Here is a 19,152-nt window from a genome sequence, read left to right on the forward strand (position 1 = left end):
AAAACCCACGTGCACAGGGAGAACATACAAACTCCATGCAGAAAGATCCCGGGAAGGCCAGGATGCGAAACGGTGTGTGTGTGTGTGTGTGTGTGTGTGTGTGTGTGTGTGTGTGTGTCAGGCCAACTCTGCTCCAGTTATTCTGCTCTAATTCTTGTTTCCAGTCAACTAACTCTGTTGTCTTTCTGCCTCAGGTTCACTCACTGCTCACTGTCCATACCAGCTGCTCCACCTTACACTACAAGCACAAGATCACAGAAACCTGTTCAGCTCCCCACTTCCTCATCGTGATGAGCCTGCTTGTTTGCCCCGCTCTATTTCTCTATAATCGAAACAAGTGGCCACTTGCTCACTGCCCATACTTCAATGCTTAACTCCAACCCCTATCCAAGGAAACATATAAGATAAGATAAGATAAAGTTCTTTATTTCTCCCCACTCCAGGGGAAATTTACATTGTTACAGCAGTTTTATTTACAATATATACAAGGGTGGCAAAATTTTTTAACAGAAAAAATAAAAATAAAGTTTAAAAGTGCAGAGATGTGCAGTGCAAGAATGTCAGTGCATATCCAAGCCTTGTCCTCTGTACATTTATAGACCTTGCAGTTAACAAAAAACTGTTTAATCATATTTCCCAATCTCAGTCTGATTTCAGAGTTTTACATCTGGGTCTATCATTCCTTAGCATTCAAAAGAACGATTGACCATCTCATGGACCCAGTGGATTTCAGACTCAGTTGTCTTCCCACCAAAAATTGCTAGTCAAGGAAGCATCCACTTTGTGGTCAACTCACTCAATGAACTAACCAAGTCACAGTTCTTGCCAGTCCCCTAATACTGCCAGTCAGCTTAAAAAGCCACCCTTCTCCTCCTTCTCCACTGTCATTCCCAACTTTCAGAAAATCCTACATCACTGATCCAGAACCTTTTCTGGGGGGCTATCTAAATTTCTTCATGTTTGAAATTTCATGTGGCCTTCCTGCTCTTCAATTGCCAAGGCAGTCTCCTCTACACAGCTAAGCTGGACTGGGTCTCTTTGCCTCACTGGTGTGTGTGTACTGCAGCCAGTCTGGCCATTTTTCTTTTTACCTGTACTATACAGGTAAAAAGAAAGCCAAACCAGTTTCTCCACCAGAGCTCCATGTAGACTGCATGTCCAGGCCAGTGTGAACCATCTTAAACTCCTCTTACCTGTTCCAGTCCTCATTGATTCAGGTGCTGAGGCCAACTTCCAAAATTCTGATCTCACTCTCCAGTCAGGTATTTTACAAAAACAGCTCAGTTCACCACTAAAAGTCAACACTTTGAATGGACAGTTGCTGGCCTGGGTCACCCACTGGACCGTTCCTATCTCCCAAGTTCTGTCTGATAATCACAGTGAATTAATCCAGTTGGGGCTCAAGTTCCAATTCCCCAATAGTTCTTGCACACCCCTGGTAAGATCAACTCAACTTTTATGTCAACAGGATTACAGGAAAGACCATTGAATGAAGGCCTTACTGACAATTACACGCTCAGGAGGAAGCACACACACTGCTTCCTGAGTGATATAGTGTATCTGTTGGACTGAACAGAAGGCTGCAGTTCCACTGTGGTCCGCCTTGGATTTTGTGGGAAGGTGACACAAGAGTCAGCCAATAGGCTTGGTGGTGCCACAAGTAATGCAGGAAACAATTCTGCTAGGACGACTGGTGGATAAGGTTAGACTGAGTGTCAGTGTCATGTTTTTACATTTTTTATCTGCACTATGATAAAGGGCTCTGTTGGATTCTGCTTAAGCAAAACCAGAAAATAAAGACTCACTATCTAAACAGGGTTTCGACCGTTTAAACTTGATACAGATTTAGTAAAGATGAAATCATGCAGTTTGCTGATTTCTTGCTGACCCCTTCCACCTTTGACCCTCTGCACATTGTGCCTGTGCCCCTGTCAGATAACGATAAAGTGCAGTGCTCAATCAGACTACACATGATCACAGGAACTCAATGCGTTCTTCTGTGTTAAACGATTACTACCTGTCCAGTGACGGCAGTCTGTCATCCAAGCCCCTTTCACACGTAGGTCACTTTTCTGTTAATTATCCTCATGGCTGCATTTACATATAAGTGCCAAACACAGTGCTCACGATATTTGCTATTCATGCAAGACTAGTCAATACACCAATTGTTGTAAAAGACATAATAATGCAATAACAGACTAAAACTGAACGAGTAGCAGCTGATCAAAATGTCCAAATAACTGACAGCCCAGTTTAATTCAGATTTCTTATAGTGTGAAACTGCTCAGCACTCAACATGAGGACCACAACAGTGTGACAAAATATTTACCTGCAGCTGATAAATTGACAACTCACCTGTCTGAGGTGAAGAAAAGTCCACAGCTGCTGAACCAACTTTTCGATTAACAGAATAATTGGCAATTCATTTACAGCTGACAACCTATAATCTCAAATGTCAGGTCTGAATATGCTGTAAACATTTCTCTGGTGATAATTATGCAAGTACAAAAAATGTTTCAAAAAGACAAACCACTCTGCTCTCACCACAGACATAAAGTTTCTTTGTATTTTATGTTGAGACTGTTTGATCCAGATATAAGCAGCTGTAGACATGTAGAAACCAGGCAAAATCAGTTTTATCAAAGGATCGGTTTTTGGAATGACAAATACCTGCAGGATTAGACAGCAGCAGGATTCATATGTGTGTCTCTAAAGACAGTGAGTTCTGCACATTTGTATACAGAACACCACTGGCAACTTCATTAACTTCTCATTACTACAAATTATCCCCAAAAGAGCATCCAGAAAGGATCTGTCTGAGTCAGGACCCGATGACAGGCCACACTGTGTAGAACTACATGTGTTCACTTCAGACAGCTGAGATTTTTCGACAGGTTACACACTGAATCACAGTTTAGTTTCCAACTGTTCAGGACTAATTATTATTATTATTATTATTATTATTATTATTATTATTATTATTATTATTATTATTATTATTATTATTATTAATAATAATAATAATAATAATAATAATAATAATAATAATAATAACAATAATAATAATGCCTTTAATTTATAATGCACTTTACATATAAAATCTCAAAGTGCTATAATACATTTAAAAGAATCATTGTAGAAACAATAGTAATATGTTAGAACTTAAATAAGAACGTCTTTAGCCCTTTCTTAAATGACTCCAGGGACTGTGGGGCCCTCAGGGGTGGTGATAATGTGTTCCACAGTTCAGGAGCAGCTGTCTGGAACGCTCTGTCGCCCATTGTTCTCTGGCTGGATCTTGGAGTGCACAGAAGGTTGGTATTGGTGGATCGAAGTTGTCTGGAGAGGGAGTGAAGGGTTAAGAGTTCTGAAAGGTAGTCCGGGGCATGTCCATGAATGCACTGGTATGCAAGCAGACAGATTTTGTATTGGATGCGTTTTAAGATTGGAAGCCAGTCGAGGTTACGGAGGACAGGTGTAATGTGAGCTTGTTTGGGTGTCCCCGTCAGGATCCTGGTGGTGGTGTTTTGTACATGTTGAAGCTTTTGGAGGCTTTTTGCTGGGATCCCGACGAGGAGGGCATTGCAGTAGTCCAGCCTGGAGGAGACAAAGGCATGAACCAGCTTTTCACCAACGGAGGGGGAGAGAGTAGGACGAAGTTTTGAAATGTTTTTTAAGTGATTTTATAGATATTTTGTATGTGGTTTTCAAATGACAAATGTAGGTCAAAGATGACTCCCAGATTTCTGACAGATTTTTTATTGAAGTTTATTACAAACCTGCAGCATCATACAGCAACAGGATCCAAGAGTGTCTCCTAAGAGAGAGAGAGAGCTACATATATTTATCCAAAGATCAACAGTAGTAACTTTAATAATTAGTTTTACTTATACCTTATCCATCACTGGAGAACAATCCGTTTGAGTGAGGCCATGAGAAACATTAGCGAAAAAGAGCTCCTATCCCTCCCAGCTGGTTGTGGTTGGAGAGATTATACTGTGTGGTCTGGACAGATTAGTGTTGCATTTAGCAGAAGTGATAAACTGCAGAGTTGAAGCCAGGGCAATAATTACACGGGCAGCTTTAAAATCATTGTTTCTTCAGAAACAGAGCTTAGCACTGTTTTAGACTGATTTTGGCAGCAGTAAGTATCCCAAATAACTGGCACCAAAGTGTACTTTATTCCCTTCTTCAAGTGAGACTTAGCCAAGGGGTCTGAAAAGAGCAATGTTGTAAAAATAGTACAAACAACATAAACAGGCTAAAACAATTGTTACACACTATACAAAAGAGTTTACACAGTTGATGATGCTTTCATTTGCTCAAATGGCTGTCCCTGCTACAAGCATGACAAATATAACTACCTCTATGTCCCAGCTGACACACAGGCACAGGCTGCAGCAAGGGTTGTTTAGCAGGTATTTCATTGCATCAATATGTCAAGGTACCACAAGTTTGGACTTGTGATTGTTTAGGGGAATGCATGGCCATGATGAGACCTGTCATTATTCATTACCATTACTGTGCAGATGACAGCTTATGTGACTCCTTACAGAAAATCCCAAACTGAGATTCGAATCCAGCACCTTCTAGCTGTGAGGCGACACTGCAAGTTATTACACAGTGCTGCCAAGATTTTCTAATAAAACAGAAGAAGAATTTATTGGTTGTGATTTTCATAACACAGAAGGGGAAAGAACAATGAGGTATTGTCAGTTTACAGAGGAGAAATACCTTCAATGTTGTTAGCAATGCAGTGGATAGAAGACACTGAGAGCAATCATTTGTTCAGATTCAGGCTACTCACTAACACGTTCTCAGAACAGTCAGAGACAGCAGACTAGACATTTTGTTAGTAATGGGTCTTATAGTAACATTTTCATGGGTACTGGCACATTCTGGCATCAAAGGAAATGAAATGACAGATTAGGTTGCAAAGAAAGCCAGACAAAGCATTGACATTGACTTGTAAGCTGGCTTTAGCATGTCAGAAATAAAGAGCATTAGAAATGAGTTGTGCAGAGTGAAACAGGAGAGATGAGATATTAATATCAATGCATAGATTTTGACACAGAGCACAAAATAGCATACTATTCAAAATAGGTTCACATAATGCAGGCAGATGTGATTACTGTGGGACAGAAGAAAAACTAAGGCTTGTTATCCTACACTGTCAGAAATATGAGGCAGCTAGAAGACATCTGAATAAAAACTTCAGACAAAATTTTATGATATAGACACTCTTAACAGGCATTGGTGCTTTCAAATCATATTTCAGTATCTTGGGCTAATTTGATTTTTGGTGAGAATCTGAGTTTTAACGACAGCTATACAAGCCTAGACTCTTATCTACACTCCACACCGGTCGGTGGCGGTAATGTACCAACTCGTTATTTGGCAACTGCAAGGAGGAGGAAGAAGAAGAATAAATTTCCCCCTATAACCTGTGGTGGGCAGCAATCCGTGTCTGCTGCTTCTAAGTCTTCCGCATTACACCAGAAGAAGAAGAGGCGCAAGCGACAGCAAATACCGCACCTTCGACCTAGGTAAGCGAACAAAGACTAACTAAAGAAACACGGAAATAAAGGACTACAAGTCGCTGTGTTGAAGGCTTCATTTAGTTAATTGTCCAACTGAATGAATTGTGAATTCCTCTATCATGTGGTGCTTTATTTATAAACAAACGACTCTGTTTTAGCGGATAAGTAGCTAACGTTGACTTGCTAACTTTCACTTAGCTTTTTGCTTCGGAGAACTTAAAGTTGTCAGGTTGATGAACATAAAAACCAAGATTTTCCGGTCATTGCTTTCAAAATAGTTTTGTTTACGAACTGTAGACACAAGAGGCCTTTCCATAGGATTGACTTTTACTTTGGAGGAAGTATTGGGTACTATTTATACTGGCCACGGCGGACTTGACGCAACCTCGAACTTTAATAGCTAACTAGCTAGCTAACTAATGTTAGCAGGTAAAGGCATTTGTTTATGAGGCTACAAATTAATGCGAAAACTAAAAATTCTGAAAGATATATCAGCTAATGTAATGTTAAATACGTCAAGTGTTGGTTTAACTTATTATTTATCCACAATTCTTCACTCTTTTGGAAACTGTTAGTTTGGGGCACTTGCGGCTACGTTGCAGCCCAAATGAACTACGTGTTGTTGACGTTGGCAGGGCCAGTCTTTGACAAGGGACTAACAACAAATGCCAAACTAAGTGGTCTCTATTTTTTTTTTCTTAATGGAGCAGAGCAAGAGGTCTTTTAATCTGTGTATAAATGTAACTTAACGCTAAGGGCTAAATGCGTTTTTCATTGTCTCTATTTCAAGTTCTCGATCCGAGTTCATATAACTCTCTCTTCAATCAAAAGTTTTGCAGTTTAGCTTTGTGTTATTAACCGTTTCCTGGCCAGCAAAACTGTAAAATAACTGTAACTGATTTACTATTATTGTTGTACTTACTAACAAAATATCAAATGAATTGTATAGGCTACAAGCATAAATGTCCACCACTACAACACTTACGATACACCAATTTAGTGAGACAGTTCATGTGTTATGATTAAGTTGTTTGTGAATTAAATCTAGAAACATATTCAAGCACAGCTTGCATATAAACCCCATTTATCTCACAGATGGATTCCAGCATCACTGCTTGCACAAAAAAGATTGCCTCATCATTTCTTCATAACGGCATTGTCACAATGTTGGCAACATTGCTCTGAACAGGCAGCAGAACCAGTTGCTTTCCTTCCTCTTTTTCTGGGCCAGCAAACATTTCATAGTTCCATTTTTTTTTAAGAACTCTACTTGGCGTTGTTTACTTTACAATAACAGTAAGGTAATTTAGATAGGTTGAGCTTCCCAGCTGAGAAATTTAAGTCCTCATATATTGGTAATACTTTAAGGTGCTCAACACCTCAATAAGAAAGTAGTTATTAGTTGTACAGAAAAAGTCTGGTTAGCAGTATTAACTTTTCTACTCAATTTTCACTGATTTTTGTATTTATTTTCTTTACAGACATGTTTATTAGTGAAATTTTAGTCAACATATTTTTGTCAATTTTAGCCAAGTTTTAGTCATGAAACACAAAAGTGTGTTCATGTATTCACTCAATACTTACACAGTAATATCATTGTTAGAAAACCATTTGGTAGTAGTTTTGGCTCTGTGGGCAGGTACTAAGTCCTGCAGGAAAAGGTAATGCTCCATAAAACTTCTTAGTAGATAGGAACATGAAGTGCTCTAAAATCTCCAGTTTGACGCTGTGTTGATTTTGCACTTGATAAAGCTCAGTGGATCAACACCAGCAGATGACATGGCACCACAAATCATTACAAATCTTCATCCAGACTCTAGGACCTTGATTTCCAAATGAAATGCAAAATTTACTTAAATCTGAAAACAGGACTTTGAACCACTGAGCTACAGTCCAGTTCTTTCTCTCCTAGGACCAGGTAAGATGCTTCTGATGTTGTTTCTGGTTCAGGGATGTCTTAATAATAGGAATGTGACAGTTGTAGCTTCTTTAATGCAGACATCTTTGCTTGGTGGCCCTTGATGCACTGACACCAGCCTCTGTCCTTGTGAAGCTCCTTCAAGTTTTTAAATCGACTTTCCTTGACAATCCTCTCAAGTCTCCGATCATCCCTGTTGCTTGTGCACCTTTTCCTACCACACTTTTCCCTTTCAGACAACTTTCCGTTATTATACTTCCATACATCATTCTGCTAACAGCCAGTCTTTTCAGCAGTGATCTTCTGTGGCTCCTTCTGTAGGGTGTTGATGATCATCTTCTGGATAGCACTCAAGTCAGCAGTCTTCTCCATGATTGTGGTTGCATATACTGAACTAAACTGAGAGATAGACAGTATTTATACTGTTTGAATAGTAATGTACTCAAACTTGAAATGAAATATTGTATTATACACTGCCTGGCCAAAAAAAGTCACCACCTGGATTTAACTAAGCAAATAGGTAAGATCCCTCATTGGATAATTACTGCAGTGATTATAAGTAGTAATTATAAACAACATAATTACTACAGAATATGTTTCAGCTGGCAAAAACTTATGTATCCTTAGCTGATGCAGTGAGGAGCTTCTCATTTCTTAAACAACCATGTTGGAAGACCTATTCTGTGGTTATGGAAAGGATGTTAATCTGTATCAGAAGGGTCAAGTTATTGGCCTGCATCAAGCAGAGAAAACAACTAAGGAGATTTCTGAAACTACTAAAATCAGGTTAAGGTTAACCTTTTTGACAAGAGCATGAATGGACACGTGTTTCACTGGGCGCTATGCTCACTTTATCATCTTTGTGTCTTTCTCAGGCAAAGCATGGCAATGACCAGCCAGAGCTCGTGCTCCTCCATGAGCAACCACACCAAGGAGCGGGTCACAATGGCCAAAGTGACCTTGGAGAACTTCTACAGTAACCTTATCGCCCAGCACGAGGAGAGGGAGATGAGGTAATATCCACAAGCTGCAGTCTACACCCATACCACTTTTCAGTGGTTACACACTGACTTTTTCTAGCATTCCACACTGCACAAATATTTTTGATTATTATTATTAAGTTGTGTTTCCAGCATAGATCATTTTAAGAATGTAATTAACATGGAAACTGAAAGGTTTGCTAATAATTTGATACACACAAAATTACTTTTTTTCATGTTTCATCATTATGAGATTTGTACCAATATTATTGGACAAACTTTAGTGTCAAACAAAAATAAGAATTTGACAGAAAATAAAATTCAGTAACACGTCAATGTCTTCTCACAAGTTAAACTCACGTTAAAAGTAGAATTTTTCTACTTTTGATAATATTTCAGTTTGTTTACACTTTACTCTGCTCCTCACTCACTGTTCTAAGTTTTACTGTAACTGTTTGCTGTGCAAGTATGCTGCTATCACCTGACTTTTGTTTGCAGTTCTAACACAAATCTCTCGCATGAGTGGGATTTTTTTTACGAGTGCATCCCCATTGGCTAGTGGGTTTTTGAGCAATACCTCTGTGCGCTGTGTGACAGAAACATTAGTACTGACATACTGTTACTCCTATCATAATGTGTGCATTTGTACTAGCATCAATAATGCATAAAGGGCCTTTTCTTATTCTGTATAGGCTTTCTACCCTCTTGCCAACTTAACTGATATATTAGGATGTGCTTGTAGTACTTAGGCTGTATACTTGTAGCCATAAAACAATGATAAACAACATTAATGTGTTTATAATGTCTTTAGGCAGCAAAAACTGGAAAAGGTGATGGATCAGGAGGGCTTGGCCGATGAAGAGGTAAATAGCAAACACACAGCTGCATGGTTTTTCCAGCTTGTTCTGGTGCGGTATTGAAGAAGTCAGTTTGTGACACAGTGTTGGTTAGAGTTCAAGATCTGATTGAATATTGCTGAAATGTTCATGATGTTATTTATTTTGAAGGAATGGTAAGTAGTTATGATTGTCCTAGCAAGTGTTGTCCACTATACAAGTTGGTTGATGAAAGTAATTGTCATGATTCATCATATTTCCATATACCCATGTCAACCCTTATTTTATTTGAGAGATTAGTGTAAAAAAAAAAAAAAAAAAAAAGAATTGAATGGGATTCAATTCTGAATTTTATGGTAAAGATGTGTTTCTTGTTATAGACTTCTTACATTTTTATAATATAATTTCTTTGTTTTGAATGATATACTAAAGTTTTTTCTGTACTATGAAGAAACGTATACGGCGTTCTGAGCATGCAAGGAAAGAGACAGAGTTTCTACGTTTAAAACGCACTCGATTGGGTCTGGAAGACTTTGAGTCCCTGAAAGTGATTGGCCGAGGAGCTTTTGGTGAGGTAAAAGCTTTTACATAATTTTTGGGAACATTATTCTTGTGTGCATATTTGATCCCAACAGGGAAGTGTTAAATATCAACCAAACATTCGCCATCTTCATAACCAGCACACCTTCAAATATCTGCAGACTCTTGGGTGACAATGGCATGCAGTATAGAACATACTGTGTCATCTATCGCAGTGTGGCATGCCTGTTTAAATACGTTAGCATTGCAGCCTGTAGGAAGAGCAGCTGAAATTCATCAGTCAAGAACAGAAACTTCTAGCATGGACATAAAAAATATTTGGTGTGATATCACAGATGGAAGATAACAGCTGCTACACTTCTGGATATTGCACAATGCTGAACATACGCAAAAGTGTACCGTAATTGTAATGCTTAAATGTAATGTAGTTGCCTAAAGTAGTGCAACAAGTGCATACAAGGTGCAGTGTGATGTAAACATTTATATGTCCACATGATGATATGACAGTAGATCATTGATCTTATTTTTTGATGTGTTTTTATGGACACTGTTGCATAATGCCTCTAGGTTCGCCTGGTGCAGAAGAAAGACACTGGTCATGTCTATGCCATGAAAATCCTCCGAAAAGCTGACATGCTGGAGAAAGAACAGGTGAAGAAGCTGCTTTGCATCTGCAAATGCTCTTGCATCTGTTGGACATCTTTGAACCTATGTGTGTCCCTGTCTGTCTCTAGGTTGGCCATATCCGTGCTGAGAGGGACATTCTGGTAGAGGCAGACAGCCTGTGGGTGGTCAAAATGTTCTACAGCTTCCAGGATAAGATGAACCTCTACCTCATTATGGAGTTTCTGCCTGGAGGTATGACCCTGTACCCTGCAGTGATGTTGGGAGCACAAACCAGCTAAACACTTACATGGCTTTAAATAGTGTCCTGAAAGCTTTTGTTGGCTAGAAAGTTCCAAGTCCTGTGAAACAAGAGGCACTAATCTCTAATATTGTGTACTAGTATATTGAGTGCTTTCTTGTTTTATGAATGAAATTATATCAAAAAGTTGAAGCAGCTGTGCGTTTGTCGGTTGGATAGTGATGGCCAGCTCCAAGTTTCTCCTCCTCAAAGTTTTTGAACCATCAGAAAGGTGTCCTCCCGCAGCAGGGACTGTTAGAAATAGTCTTTTTTTCCCTTTTCGTTCTTCTAAATGGTAGTGTGACTTAGTTTCTGTTGCTGTGGTGCAGGGGACATGATGACCTTGCTGATGAAGAAGGACACTCTCACAGAAGAGGCGACTCAGTTCTACATTGCAGAGACGGTGCTGGCCATCGACTCCATCCACCAGCTGGGCTTTATCCACAGAGACATCAAACCTGACAACCTGTTGCTGGATTCAAGGGTGAGGCAGAGTCAACCCCAATTTCCCTCACAGTGATTGTGTCCATTTTCATTATTTCTGCCTTGGGTATTGTCTCCATACAGAGTTAATTGATTTGAAGATTGTTTTCATTCATTGAAACCCATCATTCTAATTTAATTTTGGTGAAATTAAATTAGAATGATGGGTTTCAATTAACATTTATTAGCTTGCAGTCCAATATAATCTGCATCCTTTCACTCGCCACTGTTTGGAGTACACAAACAAAATTCTGCACAGCGGTGTAGAAACCACACTGCTGGCTAACAATGAGAGAAGTGCAGAAGGACACTAACACACCAGCGTACAAGTATAAATGTCACTGCAGTATAGGCCATTTGCACAGACTCTGTATGAATTGTATGCAGAAATATAAATGCAGAAATCTTAACTCCTATGCTACATGGCCCCTCCTCTTATCCTCTCAAGATCTTTGCTGTGTGTGTGTGTGTGTGTGTGTGTGTGTGTGTGTGTGTGTGTGTGTGTGTGTGTGTGTGTGTGTGTGTGTGTGTGTGTGTGTGTGTGTGTGTGTGTGTGTGTGTGTGTGTGTGTGTGTGTGTGTGTGTGTGTGTGTGTGTGTGTGTGTGTGTGTGTGTGTGTGTGTGTGTATATCAATTTACTCTTTATGTAGATAATGTGCCAAGCTATTCTTACCTGACTACCTGCTAATATTGTTTAAATATTATCTACTTTGCTGTGTGCTGTAGTAATTAGAATAGTGTGTTTTGTGTTTCCAGGGTCATGTGAAGCTGTCTGACTTTGGTCTATGCACTGGGTTGAAGAGGGCCCATCGTACTGAGTTCTACAAGAACCTGAACCACAGCCTGCCCAGTGACCTCAGTAAGCAAAGTCAGGCAACCCCATCTATTTATTTACTTCATCTGTAACTTGCATGCTACTTCAGCTACTTACATTTGCTCATTATATTTTCACATTTATAATTGAAAAGTTTGACCTCACTTGCTCCCTGTAAAACAATTTTCTAGCCAGAATAAGGAAGGAATGATTCCACATTGGTCATTCAAGGTCTTTACCTACAGTCTTATCCTTGTCCTCATCCTCACTGTTGCTCTTTCTTAACATTGAGGATGAGTTAACTAGACAGCTTAGCAGGACTGTAAGGGTTCGATGATGTGTGTATCTTCTCTATTTTTGAGTCAGGCTTGTTAGATGCTAGAGATATGGTGCACATACAACAGCTCTTTGCATGTCAAAATAGTGTGTGATTGATTAGTAGACTTGTGCAGTAACACAAGTGACCAATGCATGAATGACAGAAAGCAGTAACTTTAACAGCTTGATGAAGCAGCAATATTGCGTATTCCATATCTGAAAAGAGTTTAGGTGTTTACTCTGTCAATTGTGTGACAGCTTTTAATACTAAGTTGTCTGCACAGCTTTCCAGAACATGAACTCCAAGAGGAAAGCAGAGACTTGGAAGAGGAACAGGAGGCAGCTGGTAGGTCTAATATCTGATTACACTTTGCACTTTGACAGCATAGCATAGTTTCATAGCAAGAGTTAAGTTTTTATTCACAATGGTGGATATTATATATGGAATACATGAAACACAATGTATAAGGCATAGGGTTAATATTGCTGTCACCAGAGGTCTAACTGCTTTGCCAAAAACAAATAATTTTATTATTAGGTGTGAGTATCATACCTCAATACGCTTTTTGTTTGGATGAAATCTGTACGTTGGACAAACCTGGCATTAATTGTCCAAATGGCCCTGCTGATATTTTCTTTAAAAAAGAAACAAAACTAAACAATTTTTAACTTGTATATAAAAAAAAATCCTAATTTTAGCCTGTACAAAAGAAGACTTGTGTAGCTGATGGTGTTTACATTTTTGCTTCTTTTGTTAAATGGAAAAGAGTAGATACACGTCTATTTCACCAAGAAAGCTTTTTAATAATGAATATGGTCCATGCATTACATCCATTTAGGTTCAGCTTTTAATTAATAAACATACATCTAATAATTTTCAAACAAAGCAAATTGCAGTCGAGATTAATATATGTTGTTGGCACAAGTCGACAGAAACATTACATTTTAGTCACAGCATAGCATTCGAGTGTTTCTCATCAAGTGTTTCACATCAACATAGCTGACAGAAATAAACCTAATTTACATTCTGTCACAAAATATATCCCAAAATAAATGACTTCTCATTAGCTTACTGTTGTCCCCCACTTGTGTTTCCGTCAGGCTTTCTCCACAGTGGGAACCCCAGACTACATCGCTCCAGAGGTCTTCATGCAGAATGGATACAACAAGCTTTGTGACTGGTGGAGCCTGGGTGTCATCATGTATGAGATGTTGATAGGTAATTGAACAAGAGGCTCGATGCAACACCTTTTTTTTTTTTAACCTTGAACAGTTTTAGACAGACAGGCTGGATGTTGTATAAATGAAACCTGGTCTCTTTGCTTTCCTTGTGTGCAGGTTACCCTCCGTTCTGTTCAGAGACACCTCAGGAAACATACAGGAAAGTGATGAACTGGCGAGAGACCCTTACCTTTCCCCCAGAAGTGCCTATATCAGAGAAGGCCAAAGACCTCATCCTCAGGCAGGACCACATCTCTATTCACGTTTTATCAGCCTCACTTGTATCCTAGTCAACAACTTGTCCTTCACTGATTTAGGTGGCTGGACCTATTTTGTATGGTAACATTGATATTGTCCATAAGGCAATACTGTTTTGTTTTGACAATGCCAAAATGTTTTGCTGGCACATATCCCCTAAAAGGGCTTCTACTGAGTTGTATATGTATATAAGTGAACATGTTGTGTGCAGATTCTGCTGTGAGGAAGAGCACAGGATCGGTGCCGTAGGTGTGGAGGAGATCAAGTCCAATTCTTTCTTTGAGGGGGTAGACTACGATCATATCAGGTGGGAATGATTATAATGCAATCATGTTACCAAATCAGTACAATTTGACTAGTTTGAGAAACAAGGCCCAGACTAATATATATGTTTTTTTTTAATCCAAATTACAAGATGGACAGACAATCTGTATGGTTGTTTAACAGAACTAGTGCAGAGCCAAATGAAAACATGTCTGTTCTGAACCACTGTGGGTGTAGCCAAACAAAATGGCAAACTAACACAATGGGGGTTTCATCCATTGCAATGGCAGAGTAATGGGCAGCTGATAGACTAAAGTGAAAGTGGTCATCCGTACACTTGGGTCCCCAGTAATATGTACCAAGTGTGAAGTTGATCAGATGAAAAGTTGTTGAGAAAATGCACATGACCTTTAATCCTTTAACATAATTGGCTTGACTGCATTTAATACATCTTGTTCATTAGTGTTCAGTACTTAGTCCGTTTTGGCTTTTTCTGCTTCATATACAATGCAATATATATATTTATTACTCTGTAGCTATAAAGGTTTGTGTTAACGGGTCACTTCTCTTTTATGGAGAATCATAGTGATCTGTGCTTGATGTGTTTCAACATCCTAAATGAACAGATCTCAACAGCTCAAAATGGGCTTCATAAAGCAACTAAATACTGGTTGAGTTTGTAAACAAGAGTATTACAATGTCTTTCTGGTCACCTCTCTGGTGTACTGTGGTTCACATGTTGTGATAAAGAAAGGAAAACAAAGAAACGTGGTAAGAACCAGATATAGAAAGCTTTTAAGTTCTGTTATTACAACTGAATCAAAAAAGTAAAACCAAGTCTATGATATTACCTGACTCCAGCTGGCCACCCAGATGACCTGTTCTGGACCTCCACCTGGTTTACAAAAGCCATTTCAACACGTCTGCCAGCTCAGATTATCAAAAGCAAAATTTCTATTTGGTGACCGATAGAGATCTTTTCTTTAACTTTACCATTTTTTTCCAGAGAAAGACCTGCTGCCATTCCCATTAACATCAAAAGCATCGACGACACCTCAAACTTTGATGAATTCCCCGATTCAGATATCCTCACACCAACAAGTACACGTCCCCTTTTTGCTTTAACACATTTTCTAATTTGCACCTCTGTTGTTATACCTGAAATGATTTACATCCGTTGACTCTTCTTCTTCCCCAGCCACCCAGGTGTCCAATCAGACCGAAGCAGATCTGAAGAACAAGGACTGGGTCTTCATCAACTACACCTACAAACGCTTCGAAGGCCTGACTGCTAGAGGAGCCATACCATCCTACATGAAGTCAGGGAAGAGATGAACACTTTCAGACTGGCTTTTAATCAACACCCCCATGAAACCTGAATGAGTTGTCCAACCTCCTGCTATGTGAGGAACTTTAGCCCTGAAAGGAGAACTGTGACTCTGCTCTATGTTACCGGAGTGATGAGTTCTTGTCATTCAGCCCTCTGCAAATAATAAAGGGACTTGTTTTCATCCCTTGCTTTCCATAGATTTCCATTACACCATAGGATTTGCTGTCTTTATTTCTGCAGGTCTTCACTTCGATGCTTCCGAGGGTACCTCTCTTCTTCCTGCTCACACAATGACTGAAAATGGGATTCAAGTAATTCTATCCACTTGTTTTTTGCACCAGTGGATGCAGTTGGATGTCTTTACTCCTGATACCAGCATCATTTACATTCCCTGTCTATAAACCAGCACCATTCTGTCAGACCTTCCAAGGGCTCTTTCACTTCTTTTGCCATTTTATGTTGACTTATCAACTCAAACTTTGCATTAAGTTGTTACTTGAAGTGAATCACGTGCTCTTCAGGGATTCTGTCCAAATGTTTCTTGTTATTTCCAACAAGATCTCACTCTGAGGCTTCTCTAAAGTGCTGCTGGCTTCTTAAGGTGACCTAACCAAAGACTGTGAGCTGAATGATGTTTCTGCTTGATCTCTCTGTCACGTCACTTCTTGTAAACTTACAGTTGTACTTTTATAGATTTGAGATTTGCAATTCTGCTTGTTGAAACGTGTGAATATATGAGAAGTATGCTTATTTTTTTTGGAACAAACACAAGAGTCTTGTTACATTTTGACAATGATCCGTTTTATGTTCAAACACCTTAAATAAGTAAGTGATGTGGATGAACCTCTAGTACAGTCAGGCCTCCAGCTCATTAGATTGTGTGTTTGGACTGGGAGTTTGACAGAGTGAAAGTGTTATCTCAAAACTAAAATCACCATTCCTCCAACAATGTCTACATTTGACTATTTTATTAGACAGTTGCGACTAAAATTTTGAAATGATCAGTCAATCTGCCAGATATTTTCACAATTAATGAAAGTCCTAGGTGACGTTCTCATGTCTTTATTTGTCCAAACAGTTGGAAACTTTAAAATATTATGTGTAGAAAAATATTAGCACAAGGAAAAATGGGTGGGTGGGGGGGTGGGGGGGGTGTAGCAAATGATTTTTTGTTTAAAAATGACTCAAAAGGATTGTTTGCTTGTGATGGTTGCAATTTTCTGCCAAATGCTGCTGCTTGTACATGTCTACAGTTGTAATGTTTGGCTGCAATCTAGCTCTTTTAATTATTGATTGAGCTGTCAACTTTTAAATTGATCAAAACAAAATATTTTATAGCATGAGGTGATACTTAATGTCTTGACCCGGAACCATTCACCTTGATTATGAGATTGGTTTTTAATCAATTTCATTTAGTCAAAAATCTGTTGAAACACACTCCAGCATGCACATCAGTGTGTGCATGATGGTTTTTGTTTTGGATTGTGCCAATTAGCTTACTGTGGTGTGATGTAGTCGAAAAACACGGAACCTGGATAGATCATTTACCACCGTGAAAACTGCTCAGTGTGTTCTGTGATTGAGCCAGATAAAAACTGTTGCTGGAAAATGGAGAAAAAAAACCCCAACAACTTACTTACAGCTTGTGGGAATAGGTAATGGCTTCATAAGTAGCTGCATGTGATTGTGGATGTGAACATTACATGTAGCTTTACATGATGTGGAAACATACCACTCTTTGCCAGGCCTGTTTCAGTCAGTAGCACTGCACCCAGTACTGCAGTCACAAGACATTTGTTTTGGTTAAAATTCAGAGAAATAATGTCATTGTTTGAAATCTATGTTGATGTGTAATAGCATTGTGGTTGATCTGAGGCCAGACTGTTGACTGATGGAGAGAATCTTCTAGCATTACTATGTTAGGCTGTCATTCTGAATGTGTGATTTTTTTTTTAATTATTATTTTTGTAAGAGACATTTAACATCTTAACTCCACAGTGCCACAGACAAGATAAAGTGGCGGAGTTACTTTGTACATTTACAAGCACAGGGCTTAACATTTTCCAGTGAACACAATATCCAAAATGCTGTCATTTAAAATGAATGTAAATTAAGTTTTATGGAGTCATTGGGACTTTGTTTTTTGTTTTTTTGAGGGAGGGGTTGCATTTTAAAACAGTAGTTTTAAGATGATGCTTGTGTGAATGAAAGCTGGACCATACATGTTTTCTTTTTTATTTGGATTCTTTGTCATAGCACGCATGGTGTTCTGTAACTATGGAAACCCATTCCTGCTATAAACAACAAAAGAAACAAAGGGTACAGAGAAAGGAAAGAACAAGAGTCAAAACTATATGCCAAGGTAAATGATGACTTATTGTTGCAATATTGGCATAGATTTCCTCATTTTGCAATTAAAATCGTGAATTTTTATCAAATGAAGTAAAGAAACAAGTGGATATATGTGGAAGCTTTCAACTCAAAAATATGTAAAGTCAAATGTACGTCAGGATTCTTGACGTATTTTACATACGTCAAACTGTTGACCAACACTGTATTTTCAGATTTACAGGATTACCATAATCATAGAGTCAAAACTATCTAACGATTACATAGACATTTGAATAGACAAACAACTAAAGACAGACTCTTTCCCCCTTTCCAGCAGGAATGGTTTTCCATGTATAACAGTGAGTCGGGAGATAATTTTCCTCGTCTGTTGTATATTGTATGCTGGTAGTGTGTAGATGAAGCACAGCACATTGTACCACGTTTTAGAAAAACATGCAGTTGAGCTTTTATTCTATGGCAGGGGTCCATTTTTTTGGGATAAACGTTTCTTTGCTGGGATACTCCTGCCCTGCATGCTTTAACCAAACAGCGGATGAGTATGCTTCAACAAGAGAGCACATGGAATGACTTGTTTTATTGATGATGCCACTTGTGGTGTGAGTGTATGTGTGTTTCAGACTGCAATGATGTAATCATGGTCAGGAAAAGTGATGCAGTGTTGGATGGCTTGAAGATATGTATGCTGTTTTCTACAAGTGATGCTCACATTTGTGTGTATGCTCTGCTCATGTCATCATGTACCATGTGGTCTGAGTAAAAAGTTAGGGGTTCTGGGAAGGTGGGTGTACATTATTTAAACCACTGTTCTCTTTGTAGCGTGTGGCTGTTGTATTGTTTTCTGCTATTTGACAATGAATTACTCTGCACTTACTGTGTTGTGTCCTCATTCACAGCATTTGGGTGTGTTTATCAGGACAAGTGTGTTAAAATGATAAAACTGAAGATGTGGATCCCTAAAATTTGGCTTGATGTGAAATTTCAGGGATGTCAGATTTTCAGCTTGTATTTATCATTATTGTTTCCATTGTTGCTGAGTGGGTCATGCTAACATTTCACTCCACACATTTGTAGTAGAAATTCAGGAAAACGAGTCACACAAAATGGTGTATATCAAAGTAAATAATGCAAGCTTTTCACAGCTTTCCATAAAATTTGAGTAATTCAGCCCTAATTTATGCTTTTAATGAGTTTATTTTTCAGCTCAAGCTGACGAATAAAGTTTTACTGGTGAGGTGCAGACTATGAGGACCTCGTTGAAGGCATCTTTAACTCAAAATTCTGACAATTCACTTTGTATTACATTGTATTAGGATTCACTTTGTATTATATTGTATTAGGTTACATAGATATTTGTAACCTAATATCTCATATAAAGAGCCTCAAAGAGGTTTTTA

At 38.7% G+C, this 19,152-nt stretch overlaps 1 protein-coding gene across 3 annotated transcripts; it reads left to right on the plus strand.

Annotated features, from left to right (window-relative positions):
- Nucleotides 1-3,456: 3,456 nt before the first annotated feature.
- stk38a (serine/threonine kinase 38a) lies at nucleotides 3,457-18,629 on the plus strand. Of its 3 annotated transcripts, none has more exons than XM_055012847.1 (14): nucleotides 3,457-3,648; nucleotides 8,334-8,471; nucleotides 9,250-9,301; nucleotides 9,726-9,848; nucleotides 10,382-10,465; nucleotides 10,549-10,672; nucleotides 11,048-11,202; nucleotides 11,958-12,069; nucleotides 12,618-12,679; nucleotides 13,435-13,552; nucleotides 13,672-13,795; nucleotides 14,024-14,119; nucleotides 15,083-15,177; nucleotides 15,275-18,629. In XM_055012847.1, exons 2-14 carry the CDS (start codon nucleotides 8,341-8,343, stop codon nucleotides 15,409-15,411), a joined length of 1,413 nt encoding a protein of 470 aa, XP_054868822.1. In that variant the 5' UTR covers nucleotides 3,457-3,648; nucleotides 8,334-8,340; the 3' UTR covers nucleotides 15,412-18,629. The 3 variants fall into 3 exon arrangements, with proteins under 3 accessions (XP_054868822.1, XP_023137351.1, XP_023137350.1); XM_023281583.3 differs by lacking the exon at nucleotides 3,457-3,648 and adding an exon at nucleotides 3,663-5,546 and having other exon boundaries at nucleotides 11,958-12,060; XM_023281582.3 differs by lacking the exon at nucleotides 3,457-3,648 and adding an exon at nucleotides 3,664-5,546.
- Nucleotides 18,630-19,152: the final 523 nt, after the last annotated feature.

The sequence above is a fragment of the Amphiprion ocellaris genome, chromosome 8 (genome assembly GCF_022539595.1).
Source record: "Amphiprion ocellaris isolate individual 3 ecotype Okinawa chromosome 8, ASM2253959v1, whole genome shotgun sequence".
NCBI classification, from domain to species: Eukaryota; Metazoa; Chordata; class Actinopteri; family Pomacentridae; genus Amphiprion; species Amphiprion ocellaris.

Coding starts and splice junctions, on each gene's coding strand:
- stk38a (XM_055012847.1), top strand. CDS start 8,341: ATGGCAATGACCAGCCAGAGCTCGTGCTCCTCCATGAGCAACCACACC. Junction 10,673..11,047: donor TATGGAGTTTCTGCCTGGAG/GTATGACCCTGT, acceptor GCTGTGGTGCAG/GGGACATGATGACCTTGCTG. Junction 13,553..13,671: donor CATGTATGAGATGTTGATAG/GTAATTGAACAA, acceptor CCTTGTGTGCAG/GTTACCCTCCGTTCTGTTCA.